Source organism: Pollicipes pollicipes, unplaced genomic scaffold, assembly GCF_011947565.3.
Source record: "Pollicipes pollicipes isolate AB1234 unplaced genomic scaffold, Ppol_2.1 Scaffold_4740;HRSCAF=5597_pilon_pilon_pilon, whole genome shotgun sequence".
Classification (NCBI taxonomy): Eukaryota; Metazoa; Arthropoda; class Thecostraca; order Pollicipedomorpha; family Pollicipedidae; genus Pollicipes; species Pollicipes pollicipes.
In genome coordinates, this window is record NW_023596545.1 from 34,206,000 (window position 1) to 34,220,520 (window position 14,521).

General features: G+C 53.4%; 1 protein-coding gene across 1 annotated transcript; it reads right to left on the minus strand.

The window, feature by feature from the left end:
* Positions 1-1,329: 1,329 nt before the first annotated feature.
* Positions 1,330-13,998, minus strand: Vps25 (vacuolar protein sorting 25). The gene is made up of 5 exons (XM_037222484.1): positions 13,615-13,998; positions 8,657-8,802; positions 3,763-3,850; positions 2,575-2,705; positions 1,330-2,385 (listed from the first exon to the last, which is right to left on the minus strand). The coding sequence occupies exons 1-5, from the start codon at positions 13,662-13,664 to the stop codon at positions 2,282-2,284; spliced, it is 519 nt and encodes a 172-aa protein (XP_037078379.1). The 5' UTR covers positions 13,665-13,998; the 3' UTR covers positions 1,330-2,281.
* Positions 13,999-14,521: the final 523 nt, after the last annotated feature.

Sequence of the window (14,521 nt, forward strand, 5' to 3'; positions counted from 1 at the left end):
ACACCCACGACGGGGGGGGGGGGGGGGCGTGGAAACCGCGTCCCGTAGCTGTAGCTCCAGGATCTCGAGCGGCCGAAGCACACATGTAACACCGGGCCTGCAGATGGCGCGGCCTGCTGCGGCGGCCGGCGCCACTGGTGAAAATCCCTGTGCGTTAGCGGCTCCAGGCTGAGAATGCTGGTGTCAAAGGCAGGCGTCGTCGAGCGAAGCTTTCATTCATACGATGGGATTGAATTACAAAGCAAAATTAAAGGGATGACGTGGACAAACTCATAGAATCCACTGCACTTCGAGGAAGCAAGTTTGAGACTTAAGAGTGCACTTGGCTTATCAGCGACCAGCGCAATTACCAAGTGGTACGTCCTCAACATTATTCATAACATGTGCACCTATCACATTGGCATCGACAACTCTATATTTCACACCCTTCACATGTAAGGTGAATTACGTTTATGGTGACATTGGGCACAGGAAGCCGTGGGACATTCTTTGCATGCAAGCTGCACGCATGCTGCTACATTTGGAGGTTGTGCTGAACCCCAGTGGCGCCGTCCTCTCAGGGGGGGGGGGGGGGGGGGAGCTGTACTTCAACAGCAGCAGCACTCGGACGAAACCTCAAAGTTTTCTGGGCGGCATGCCAACGCTACCTGGCGAATAATCAAGCGGGTCGAGATGGCGGAGGCTAGATCACAGGCTTAAAATCGTCAAGCTGCGTACGTACCTCGAACCCGTCCGGTTGGGTTCTCAAATTCTGGTCGTCGGCTCAAATGAAACTGCGATGCTCTGGTGGTGGTCCCGGCGCATGCAGAGCGATCAACGCAAACTAAAACGCTCGGAACACTATGCTAACGCTATCCATGTGCTGCAAACCTTGTCAGTGCTCCGCTGTAATCGCACGACTGTTCGGAATGCGTCGATGTCGCGTGGAATCTGCCGGGGCTTATGCGGGTATCGCTAACGGTAAATCATTTGTGAACCCATTACAATTGATAGAGCGAAGAAACTACTAAAACGACGACAGTCCTATTGAAGCGGAATTGTACAAAGGAAGTGATTAAGTAAACGCTTGTGGTATCCGTGGCGCCCAAGGCCTGCGATTAGTCTTGAATGCACCCATCCCGAGGCGCTTTCCTGGCGCTGAATTGTCGCTTGTTTTTTTTTTAATCGCACCACCCCACAGCAGGCATCTATCGCCACACCCACCGATCCAGTCACTTGAACCGCCCGCTTCCAACACGGGTCGTGCCTACGGCATACGCCACTGCTTGAGGCACGAACCGACATGTGGGCATGTGCCTTAGCATAGGGCAGTCCCAGCAACAGCCACAATTCGACCATATGATGTCCCTCATTCGTTTATTGGGCTGCTGGCCATCAGCTCATCACCCAGCTTCATGCTAGTGTGTCGCAATGTTTCCTCCAGCGCAGGCGCCTCGCTCAGACCGTCTCTTCAATTGCACTGCCAGACGGACACCGACCGCAGCTCCATGACAACACGCGGGCGTCACCACCGCTCTAATGACGCTGGGAGCGTACAGGCGCCATCACACACATCGCAACCGGGCGCGAGCCGGTCGGCTCCAGCACCTCTCCGGAAAGATCGGATCCGGGCTCGATCACAGGATGAGAAATACCACAAGCCGACAGCTGGAACAACAAAGCCAGCCGCACATACGAAAAGGCGACAAAAAGACGCGTCCACCAGCAATAGGGGCAGCCACGGCGTATTACATCCTCGGTGTAATATCGTCTCAGCACTGCGCACGCGATTGCAACGGCCGCCAGCCCCGTCCGACGCGGTCCCAGCCGGTACGACGCCCTCGCTCGACCCGTGGCGATTGGAGCGCACATCTCCCGACCAGCATACAGTGGACGCAAAGGGCCGCCGACCGGCCCCGAGCCCCCCTCCCCGAGTCCGGGCGGTGGACTCTGTGCATCGCCGAGTCCATCCCAAGCCCCAATGGCGCCAGAGCCGGGCCGGGTCCGGGGCCGGGCTGGGGCTAGGGCTGGAACTGGGCTGGGGCCGCAGCCGGGCCGCACATCCCCACGTGACGAGCGGCGGCGCAGCGGGCCGGCGGGATCGGTGTACGCCGAGCGAGCGTCACCAGCGTCAGCACCGCAGCCCCCTAGCGGCGCCGCCGCCGCGCTGCAGTCTTCACGCTGTCGGCGCAGGCCGACACAGAACAGTTCTCCGGCCGGATACCGGGCACCGGCGGAGGCAGAGGAGGCGGAGGTTCCACAGGAGGGCACCCGGCGCCGAAGGCATGAGGCATCCAGCGCGCTAGAAGAACTTGACGCCGTCCGTGCCCATCACCTCCGCCTTGCCGGCCTGCTGCAGCGTCCCCAGCGCCTTCAGCAGCACCTCCTCGGCCAGACCCTGGAACGCTGTGCGCAGGGCCCGGGTTATGTTCGCGTGCTGCGCGCACCGCGACAGGCCGATGAACGAGTGCCGCCAACAGACTTCAGACAGACAGACAGACTTCACCCGCGTCGCCAGTCCCGGTGGTCGGGTCACCACGCAGAGCTCCGCGTGCTGCACGGTCCCTGCCCCTTCCCCCCTGACAGAGGACTCACGCTGGTCGGCCACGTCGTCGCCCTGGGTCAGCTCGAAGAATGTGCACACGGACCCGGTCATGCCGCTATCGGTCACCCAGGCGTAGATCAGCTGACCCCACTCTGTCGGCGTGCGCCAGAAGACGTAACACCTAAAACGGACGGCAGGTGGCAGTGGCCATTAGAGCGGCGGCGGTATTTCCTCGCATACCATAGATACGAGAGCCGGTGCGCGGACAGCTGACAAAGTACGGGTCCAAAAAACATACAGCAATTTGAGGCCTTCCTTGGCACAAAAGTCACTGAGAGTCCTTCCTGCTCCAAACGAACGGTAAACAGCATTTGTTTTGCTCGCCAATTTTCGAGTAAAGGAATGCGCACCACGAAAACAGACTCGCCAGCTGAAACAATAACATCGCCACCAGCCAACGCCGATTGCACTGTCGAGCTAGAAAATGCGACCACATCCATGAAATCAATTCAGCTTTGAGTGCACATGGATGGGATGGGCATCGCGCCTCACCAGCGTGCAGACGCATAACATCAAACACCACGGTGTCAGTTCCACATGGGATCGACAGGTATCCGTAACCGTTTTGGTTACTGTACGGATGCACTCCATATAACTCATGTGTTTGCTCACGGGAAGCACTCCGTTGCTCATGGGAAACACTCCAATGCTCATGGGAAGCACTCCATACAACTCATGCGTTTGCCGCCACCAGTGACAACAATGAATGCATATAACCAAGATGAAATTAAATATCATAACCGGTTTAGGACGGTGCAAGAAAAAAGTCGAAGGTTCAAAGGGCGATGGTAACGTGACTGTGAAATGCCGCTTCAATGCGGTATGATCAAACTCCAAAATAACGTTTTTACTTACTATCTCTCATCCTTGTACATGCACCCCATATATCTTCGAACCATCTTTGTTTACACTATTCTCTGATAACTTATACCTACATACACCTATAACACACTGTAAATACTCTTATTTACAGCATGGTATGTAGTACAGTAGTACACCAACCACATTACACCACATTCTGAAAATGCATTACCAAACAAACCTCACAATGAGTGATCGACAAAGACAGCAACGACCACAAAGCGTAATGTGCTTCACCACGAGGGCAGGATTTCCATACGCGCACGAAACCCACATCGCCCGGATGAGCACGTTAACAGCGATCCCCAGCTTCTCACCGTCGTTTGGATTTGTCAATCCACTCCACATGGCCTGTGGACGCCAGTTCATCCAGCACCGCCTGTATCGACTCCTCCGAAAGACGGCCTGTGGCGCGGGACAGGACACGTGTTACCCTGCACGTGGGGTCAAACGACGTCCCCATCGATGCATTCCGTGGTAAAAACGTGGAAGGTAGAGGTAGAGGTAGCCACAGAGGGTTGAGGACAGCCGCCATCGCCGCGTTTCATCGCTGCCGACAGGCGCCGAAGCCACGCAAGGGCAGGTACAGGGAAAAAAACAAGAGACCAAGAACACGTGATGACAAGAAAACAAAATATAACCGACAGCACATACGAGCACGGACGCGAACAGTCGATAATTAGAAGGGAACAAACAGACCACAGAACATAGAGACAGTGAAACCGACAGCTGGGGCATTCCGCGTATCAACACACGATGGGACGGTGCTTTCTCCAGCCCAGATCCCGACTTTCGAGGCAGTCAAGACGAGACAAAACAGCTATGCAGGTTAAAAGACAGCGTACTGAAAGGTGTAGAGGGACGACAGCGTGGAATAAGACATCAAAGGACAGAAAGAGTGATGGCTTCAGGAGGCAGGCCGAGCGAAAAATAAATTCCCGTGAAGAGATGCCCAAGAAGGTACAGAAATTCAGACAGTAGTGATCGGGGGTCCAAATGAGAGCCACAGCTCGGTCTTACAGCGTCCGTTATAGCCAAAGCACGGGACCAGCAACGAAAGACATACCCCGAATGGGGGCGTGGCGAAACGGGACAAGGAGGGGGAAGGGACGGGGTAATTAACAGAATCGAACCGAGCTATTTTGCTCCCTCCCGGCGGCCGGTTCGCCGCATTCTGCACGGCTCCAAGCCACAGCTGGTGGCCACCGAATAACACGACCGTACCGCGTCTGCACATCGGCAGCACGTGCGCGACCGCCGGCACGCAGCCGGCCGCGACAGCGCGGCTGGCTGAGCGCCAACGGCCACACGGGAGGCGGAAGGAAGCCGCGCGGCCACAGAGCGGCGGACCAGTCGCCTGGCCCGACGCGAGGAGAACGCAGGACAGGGCCGAGCCGGACGCCGCTGGACCGCCGCCACGGCGTCACAATGCGCCGGACGCGGCGCCGCCGCCAGCGCGGCCGCGGCGGGGCCCGGAAGGCGGCTGCCGGACGGCGACGCGGTCCGGTCCGGTCCGGCCGTCAGCGTCGCCGGGCCGAGCTGGCGCGGCGCCGAATGAGCGCGCGTGGCGCTCGGACTTCCCCGGCGGCCGTGTTTTGCACGAGATCCGCCTGAGCGACGGCGCTGTTCGCGTCGGCTGATCGTACCTAATCACGGCTGCCGCCTGGCTTCGGAGCGGGGCCGCGGTCGGCGGCCGGAGCAAGGATGAGCCGCCGGGGATGATCGGGGCGAGCGGCGCACAGCTGACTCTGATCTCGGCGGGACTGTCCCAGCCGGCGAAACAAAGCTGACCTCTGGTGCAATACCATCAGCAGGACACGGTCGAGCTAATGCGATGATGCGCGGCGTCTGTGCTGACAGAGCATCTCGGCAGATTGCGAACAGCACGACGGAACGACTCGTCTTGCAGATGGCGGGGCGGGCAGCTGCGGAACGCTTTCGCCGTTTCAGGCAATTTGGGGTTCATCAGTGCTGAGTGCGGCCGAGCAGCGGCGGTTCTCGACGGGCGGGCAGCGCGGCGGGGGCTCGCTGTGCGCTCGCCGCGAGGTCAGACGACGGCACGTGCCTCAGTGTCACGGCTGCAGCAGCGAACCGGCTCCGACTCCGCCCTCACATCGACCCAGCATCACAGGACGGAAAAACCCCGCCACACACCGCGCAAGGCCCCTAGCCGGCGGACGACCAGGGCGCTCGGCTGTACACGCAGGCGGGCTTCACTCGGCAGCGCCCCGCCCGCCGCGCCCGGTCGCTGAAGTCGCGCGGGAGCCGGACCCGGCAGGTCACTGGCCGCCCCCAGTCGGGGACGGTCAGCCGGCTGAGACCGCCGTGCGCAGAGACCACTAAAATTACTGAGACCACCGAGACCGTTGAGACTAATGAAACCGCTTGAAACCAGAAAGAGTGGTGAAAAATAAAAGCGCTGAGACCATCGGGCGTATTGAGCCCACTGAAACCGCTGAGACCACTGACACCGCTCGGGCTACTAAGACTGCCGAGACCGCTGAGACCGCCGTGCGGAGCGGAGTACGGCACCCGCGGCTGCCCGCTTCAAACGCGGCCGAGAACACGAGCCATCCGCCCCAGAGCCCGCCCGCGGCATCGCTGGGCTGGCGGCAGAGCATCTCGTCAGGTCGGAGAGGGCTTCAGCCCCTCTGATGGGAGCTCGCTGGGCGCGCGCGTCGCAGCCCAGGCTGAGTGGAAGCGGTGGGCCGCTGGAGGAAGTTCTGGCACGCCTCCGCGTTCACTGTTCGGTGCGGCGATTAGACGGCGAAGAATCGGAGGACGGTGAATCACGATTTCCAGACGGAACACGTCAGCAGCGGCAGCCAGCAGACATTGGTTTTTCCCACTCAATTTGGTCGCGTGGTTCTCTGCAGTCGACAAGTGAATGATCCACACGCTATGTTCGAACCAATGCGTAGCTGTGGCCTGCGGCGTTCAGCGAGCGGAAAAAAACACAGCTGCTTCAGCCATTTCGAGGCCGAGCCAGCTAGGCTCCCCGTCTGGTTCTGGCTGGGGCACTTCACGAGAACGTCCAGTGACTGTATCGCGCAGCTGCGAACATTCCACGAAGGGATGTGGCATCAATGGACATGTCCGGATGCCCGAAAACGTGGCGTCAGACCAAATCGATGCAGGTGTTTTCGATATCCTGACGATATATTTCGACATCCCCTGTGTTTTCGAAATCCTGGCCACTTTTCGAGGCGTAAATCGCTCCCACCATTCACGTTCGCCTGCACAGCCGGCGAAATCGACCAGCAGTGAAACACGCGGCGGTTCCAGGAGACATGCGTCTGCCTTGTTGGCCGCTTATATGCCAGACCCAGCGGTCTGCAGAGAGGCTGCCACGCCCCCAGCTGGGTCCGATAACGAAACCTAATACTGTGGCATATAGCAACAGCAATCAGAGGGGCCCCATACTTTACTGTCTATGTAGATCCATAGCTTGGAAAAGTGCAATTTGCATCATCAACAGCTGTAGGATGCTGAGCGGATTTAGCACCGGAGCCGAAAACGTGGCGGCCGGAGTTTGTGGCTCAAATGTCACGTCCCGATACGTGTAGAAACACGAAGTCTGGTGCAGTACTCTGCATCGGACGATAAAACGGTCTAAGGATCTTACATTCTGAGCAGGTGCAATACTTGAAGGGCCGAACAAAAGACAAGACAGGTGGTACGACGGAGCCAACATACTCCCATTGGTACCAATTAACCAGCCAGCATACACCGAACAGAGGCCGTGCCCGTTCCAGTTTTTCCACGTTGGTCGCAGGGAAGACGACCGCATTATAATGCTACGTGGCTCCCCACAGGTGCACACCGGCGTTCAGTGACGTTAGTTCTGTACGAATTTTTCACTCAACGGCTATTTGACTTTTCTGAACGACTGTTATTTTCTGAAAGACGGCTGCCATCTTTCACACTACGCTTACGGCTTGACACCCACTAAGTCTGTTGCAAGCCCGTGCCAGCGTTAACACAGCCTCACAAAGCTGATCAGGTCTCGTCAAAGTGGTAGTTTTTGAAGGTACACCGACCGGGCCAGAAGTATAGATAATATAACATGAATATATATATATATATATATATATATATATATATATAGTATAAGTTCTAGAAAAACACCTTTTTCCATAAACATACGCATATATATATATATATATATATATATATATATATATATATATATATATATATATATATATATATATATATATATACATATATACATATATATATATATATATATATACATATATACATACATATATATATATATATAATTTAGCAATATTCCTATATATATATATATATATATATAAATTCCTAGTCGGATAATGTATCAGCTCAACAAACATCCAAGCACGGATTCCAATAACTCGTCGCAGTCGGGACAGCCGCGTCAAAAGAATGTTCGCAACGGTCCGGGCGCACTCCAGCGACACCACCAGCAGCGTCCCGCGCGCCGGAGCAGCGGCATCCGACAGGCGACCGGCGCCTGCCGGCCCGAGCCGCGCCGGATGCTCGGGCGCACGTCACGCCCCGCTCCGGCCAGCGGTCGCCGCGCCGCGAGCGCTCCGTAGCCGCCTCAATTACAAACTTTAATGCAGGTACGGTGAACTCGGCCCGAAACGTCCTGCATGTGGTGAGCAGCGTCCCGAGGGGCTGCTCAGAGTTGAAATGGAAATTGCAGGCGGAGTTATATTTTAAAACGGGAATGGTGACTTTTTAAGTCCTTTAAACGCCTCACGCTAAGTGACACTTCGCGAGCGGTGCCTGCGCGGCGATGCGTTCCATCAGCTGCCGCCGTCGCCTCCAACCAGCTGCGGTCGGCACACGCCAGGGCGACTCTGTCAGGTCATCCCTGGCCTGAACCGACGCACGGGCTGAGAGGAGACCGTTCGTGGCCACCACATTCGGCCCCGGACTCACGGACGCATATACAGATACGCAGGCGTACAAACAGACACAAACACAGACACATACAGACACAGGCACAGGCACAGGCACAGGCACACAAACATAGACGCACAGACACACACACAAACACACACACATCATTACAGACACCGACAGATAGAGGTTCATCAGATCGGGCACGCGTCCGCAGCGTAGCCATGTGCCTCGCGCTCGTGCAAGCCAGCTTATGTTCGACCGTTAATCCCCCCCCCCCCCCCCAACACTGCTGAGCACGCGCCAAGCCCGTACGTTTGATGTCTGCGTTGTTGAAGAGCGGCGAGTCGAGGTACTCGGCGAGGTCGATGATGTAGACGCGGTGGTGGCGGCAGAAGCCCAGAATCAGCGCGCGCCACGCCTCCAGCTGCTTCTGACGCGTCTCCGTGTTCGGCTGCAGCCTGTCAGAGCCAGCCGCGCCGCGTCACCGGCCGCCCACACCGACGGCGCCCGCAGTGGAGCGCGCTCATTCGGAGCGCCCGGGCGCCATCGCACGTGACGGTCACGGCGGCGGGGGTCATCCCGGCCGGCCCCCGCCGTGCAGTGTCGATATTGTGCCGCCTTACGGGGTCGTAAACCTGTCGAGAGGCCTGCGCGCGGGGCGCGGCGGCGTCAGAGGCGGCGGCGTAAATCGCACCGGCGCCGCCGGCTGCCACCCCTTACCGTCAGTCTCAACAGCGGAGCTCACAGGCTCACACGGCCCTGCCTGGCAATGGGCTGGCTCACAGGGCCCCGTCTGGCAATGAGGCTGGCTCACACCGCCCGGTCTGGCAATGGGGCTGGCTCACAGGGCCCTTGTCTGGCAATGGGGCTGGCTCACAGGACCTCGTCTGGCAATGGGGCTGGCTCACAGGGCCCCGTCTGGCAATGGGGCTGGCTGACAGGGCCCTGCCTGGCAATGGGACCGGCTCACACGGCCCTGTTTGGCAATGGGGCTGGCTCACAGGGCCTCGTCTGTCACTGGACCTGGCTCACAGGGCCCTGTCTGGTGAGGAGCCGGGCCACAGGGCCCTGTCTGCTGATTGGGCTGACGCACAGGGCCCTGTCTGCTGATTGGGCTGACGCACAGGGCCCTGTCTGGCGATGGGGCCGGCTCACAGGACCACGTCGGGCAATGGGGCTAGCTCACAGGGCCCTGCATGGCAAGGGGCCGGCCCACCGGGCCCTATCCCACAAAATTAAATTAAAAACTGCTCGTGTACAGCATTATTAAGAAAGCAGTATTGAAAAGTATAGGATGTCAAAGGGCCCTGTCTGTCGATGAGGCTGGCTCACAGGGCCCTGTCTCACGATAGGACTGACTCAAAGGGCCGTCTGGCGAGGAGCCGGCCCACAGGGCCCCGTTAACTGAGGCTGGCTCACAGGACCCTATCTAGATTCACAGGGCCTTGTGTAGGCTCACAGGCCCCCTGCCTGGTGAGAGCTCGGCTCATACGGAGCTCCGGCGGCGGCTGGTGTGCGTCGGTCCCGCCGCATTTATCACCAACATCGGCAAAATGCCGCTTGGGTGTCCGCGCGCAGAAGTGGCCAGACCAATCAGGCGGTGGTCGATGGCACTGTTCTGCATACGCGCGCTGCATGACTGTCAGAGCCGCGCGCCCTCTCCTACCGCCGCCGCAGCCACCCCGCCATCACTGCAGTCGGCTGCGACGCGAAAATCTATGTGGATTTGGTTACGGAGGACGAATTTCACAGACCAATGACTGCGAGCTTTGAACGTTTGCAAATAATCTCCCATCCAATGATTGCGAGCACTTAAGCGAGCAACCAGCATCCTGAGAGCCAAGTCATGTTTCCCGTTTACCTGGTCCTTTCGCGGCGGGGCAACAACATCAGGTGCTTCAAGAGCGCAGTTAACAGCGCAGTTACAGAGAGCACTGTGCGAGATAAAGCGTCTCTATACACATGCGGGAGGATTGTGTTTTTACCAGTGTCGGACCCAAGCTATAAGGGAATCAACTGCCTTAGCGATCGTGTGATAAGGACTGTCTGGCTTTTTTAAACTTCTGGGACAAGTAACAGAGAAAAAACTAAGGTAACCTCTGTTACGGTTTTTGTATGGTATTGAAATAACGAGAAACGGTACTACCTTTTTGTACTGACGGCATAACGAACAGCGCTATCATCTTTCTGTGGTAACGTAGCAAGCAATGGAACTACTCTTTTAGTGACAGTTCCCCGCATATGCAGTGTGAACTGACCAATACTCTAAATGCAAATGAAACCTGGATCGAAATTCTACAAAAATGTCACAACGAGTTTATGCCAGCTAGACCCAGGAGACCTATTCAGCAACACAAGTTTTGGCTGATGCGGTCTCTATCTTCGTGCTCAATGAGAACGCTTTCCGAAAATCTGATCCCATTTCTGATGCGAGCACAGACCACTGAAAAAGACATTGCAACTCTGAGTGTATTCTAAGTGCAGTTTTAAATGCTGACAGATATTAGGTGTGTCATATTGCATGTGCCACTATAGTGAATAAATACCTGCCACTACAATAAACCCCTTTTGCTGCACATCGGAAGCGTAGCACGTCATTCCCGAACAGCTCCCGGAGCCTTCTTCGCGCGACCGATCAGGGGAAGGGAAGGGGAAGCTTCCTTAACACGCACTTGGGTGGGGGGTCAATTTGATCTTTCCATAGGTCTTTCTGGAATGGTTTCCGATCGGCCCTGTGCAGCCGTGCCAAATTTGGCATAGCTAAAGATATTGAAAACCGGATCATTTGGTATGCAAATTAGATGTACCTTGTCAGGTTGCTGATCTACAGCGCATCAAAGTTAGGGTTATGGGTTTAGTGAGGACAATTTCTGGGGAATTGTTAAATCTGATGCAACAATTAAACAAACAAGTCCTATTGATCTAGGGTCACGTATGAAGGTCACACCAAGGTCAAAACTAACCTGTTTTATTATTGCGGAGCTTGCTGCATGAGTTAGTTTCTGATGTTTGTTTCCAATTCATTGATTACAGAAGTCACATAATACATTTTCCATAGGGTTCTTAATGGTCAGAATACATCAATGACCTGAAATGGCCCAGGTCAACATTCTCTTTTCAAAAATATACTGCCTAGCATAATCCTTGGCATTTATTCAAACACAGAACTCAAAGCAGTCTTGCATGATTTTGGTCACCATGAACTTTGAAAGGTCAGGCAAGGTTGCTGGCCTTAAATGAGCACCAGTAATATTTTGCTTGGGACATGTGCCAAAGTTCTGGGTAGCTTTGGACATAAACCCAAGGTTTGACCTCATTTGACCTTATTTGACCTGAAGGTCATGAACTAGGAACTATAAATTTTGACCCAAATGAGTTTATTTACTGGCCAACACACCATACTAATTTGGTGTATCCAGCTCCCTTATTTTTGAGATATCAGGTCAGCATCAAATTCCCCCCCCCCCCCCCACCTCAGCAAAGGATATTCAACTGGCCACCCAGGCACATGTTAAAAGGTTCAAAAGCTAATCCATTTGCCTTCTTAGGATTCATGGCCTGCTACTGAAGCAGTTCAAAGAAAAAGTCTGATTCACCCAATTTTATCCATAAATACCAGGGAAGTAGACAGCTGAAGGCCAAGGACCTCCAAACAGAAGAGAAATACAAATTTAGCAGCATAACAAAACACTAAAAATGCAATACCACCATTCGATCACAATAACTTGTTGTATTTGCAAGGACCGCCAACACCTCACTTTTCAAACATGGCATGATTTGACTATCAAAGATCACTGACTTAAGATGACAATGGGTTAAAATTTGATGCATGTGTTAGAAATGACAAGTTCACAGATACTCCAGGTTCTGTTGATCTATCTTACATGACTTTTTGTCAGCAAAAATGCCTTAGGGCAATGTCAAGTGGACCCACCACTGCGCCAGCAGTGTGTGAATGGGACTGAAACCACAAACATGTGAATATTAATGGTAGAGGGGAGGCGGAACCACCACTGTGCCAGCAGCACGTGAGTGGGACTGAAACCAATGACGTGGATATCAATGGCAGAGGGGAGGTGGGAAGGAGGAAAAGCAAAAGGCATGGAAAGCAGGACCAAAGGGAATGTGGTACATCCATTACATAGCACATATATTGAGTTAAAGGGCAAACTGCCTTCACAGGGTTTGCTGAAAACTGTAACAAGAGAGAATGCTAGAAGTGGTATTGATGAATTACTGTTTTTCACAATGGCTTCAAGCTGCATTTGATGAAAAAAGAAACTGGAACCTGAGACTGCACAAGAATGATGTGGTCAACATCATCCATAAGATTCAACATGATAGAAAACACATCTGCACTAGAATGTCATCTCACATCTTGTATCAGTTGCAGAAATAGAAACCATTATTGTGATCTACATGCCCATGTATGAAAATGGAGCAAAGCTTGATCAATGTTTGCTTGTTTTCCTGGAATCACCTTGGGACTCTGCTCATCCACTGGAAGACTTGGGACCTAACCTTTAACAAACTTTAACCTGGGACCTTTAACAACCAGCCATTTATACCTAGAACATATGAACTATTTGTGAATGCATGCCTTACAACCTGAAGGACAACAGAAAATGCTGCTGCACCAGTTCTTTGCAGTAGTGCATATGCTTTGCAGTGCTCCTGTATACCCAACATGGATGGTTGGCATCCATCAAGAACTATGCACTTGTATTTCTGTGCTCACCTTATGACAGTTGCCTACTTCAGTCCCTCAGTTAGCCAGCCAGTTAGGCAATGGCCAATAATCATTTGATAAGTGGGTGACAATTTCTAAGAGGCTCCTTCCAGAAAATGTTGGTATTGTCCAATGCTAAAAAACACACATTTTATGGTTCATTTTCATGTAATTCTTTCTTGCAAGTTTTGTGTTTTTGTGGTGTTGCCTTACATGTTCAAATGGCATGCCCATAGCAAAATGAAGTCCTCATTGTGACACACCAAGTCCATTGCAGCTGGATGAATCCAGTGTCAACAGCACTATCAAGCACACAGCGTAAAATCATGTACTGAGATCCAGTGATAAATGATAGGCAACATGAGACTGTAGTGGAATATCACATTAGGTAACTTTTAGAGGATTCAACTAGTGGATGCAATGACACAACAGTCAGATACATTCCACCAGGTGCATTAAAGCAGACATTCAGGTCCATCAGACTTCAAGACACATTTTACGATCAAGTTTCACTTCGTGTGATGACCACTATACGACTTACGTGAAGAATGGTGGGAACTTGTACTGCCATGGCCATTCAAAGTCAGCCATAGTTTTCTTCAGGCTATGTTCACCCCTGAATGGGACCAGCTCAGTGCAATCTGTGTGAACTGTGTAAAATTCAGGGAACTTTTGCAAAACAATACCACAAGTAACCACAAGAGGTCAGATGAGCCGGGCGTGCTTAATAACGATTTTCACAGTAAAATCTTTGGATCCTATTTCAGTCCCAAAAGACAAATACGTCGATGCCTATCTTAAAACATTAAGCAGTGAGCCGATCTCAATATACGTCCTCGGACGCCTACTGAATAGCATTCGCCATATACCAAACACACAGACCCCAACAAAATGAAACGCGCCCACTTGGTATGGGGCAAGGCTGTATGGGGAACGGCTCCCTAGGCACTTCTGGCGGAGTTGTTGCAAGAATGGTGGCGCATCGTGTGAAAATCACTGCCATGAAACGTAACTTCAAGTGAACCGAGTCAATTCCTGAGAATGAAATTAAAACGCCAGGTTGAAATTAATGATTTTTCAAAGGCTATGTTACGAAATAATCAGCTCTTTTGGCAATGGCTCATTTCCATTTATTTCAAGGTCAGTCCCAACGGTCTGAAAAATTTCGATCTCGTTGATGTTCTTTGTAAACGCTTCACATGGAACTTACATGGATAAGGGGGCATTTCTCGGCTTTTCACGGGGAACCAAAAATTTCGATGTCTAGACCTAGATGTCACCGCCTGCCAGATTGCATTTGCATTGTGTACAAATAAAAAACATGATTGCTAAGCTGGGTAGCCTATTATGCTGCAGCCGACATCAGCCTGCTTTAATTGAATGCGCACACACCTTGAATTAAAGTTTTAGGGCGAAAAAGTAAAGTATCTAAGTCATGGTGGAGGTCA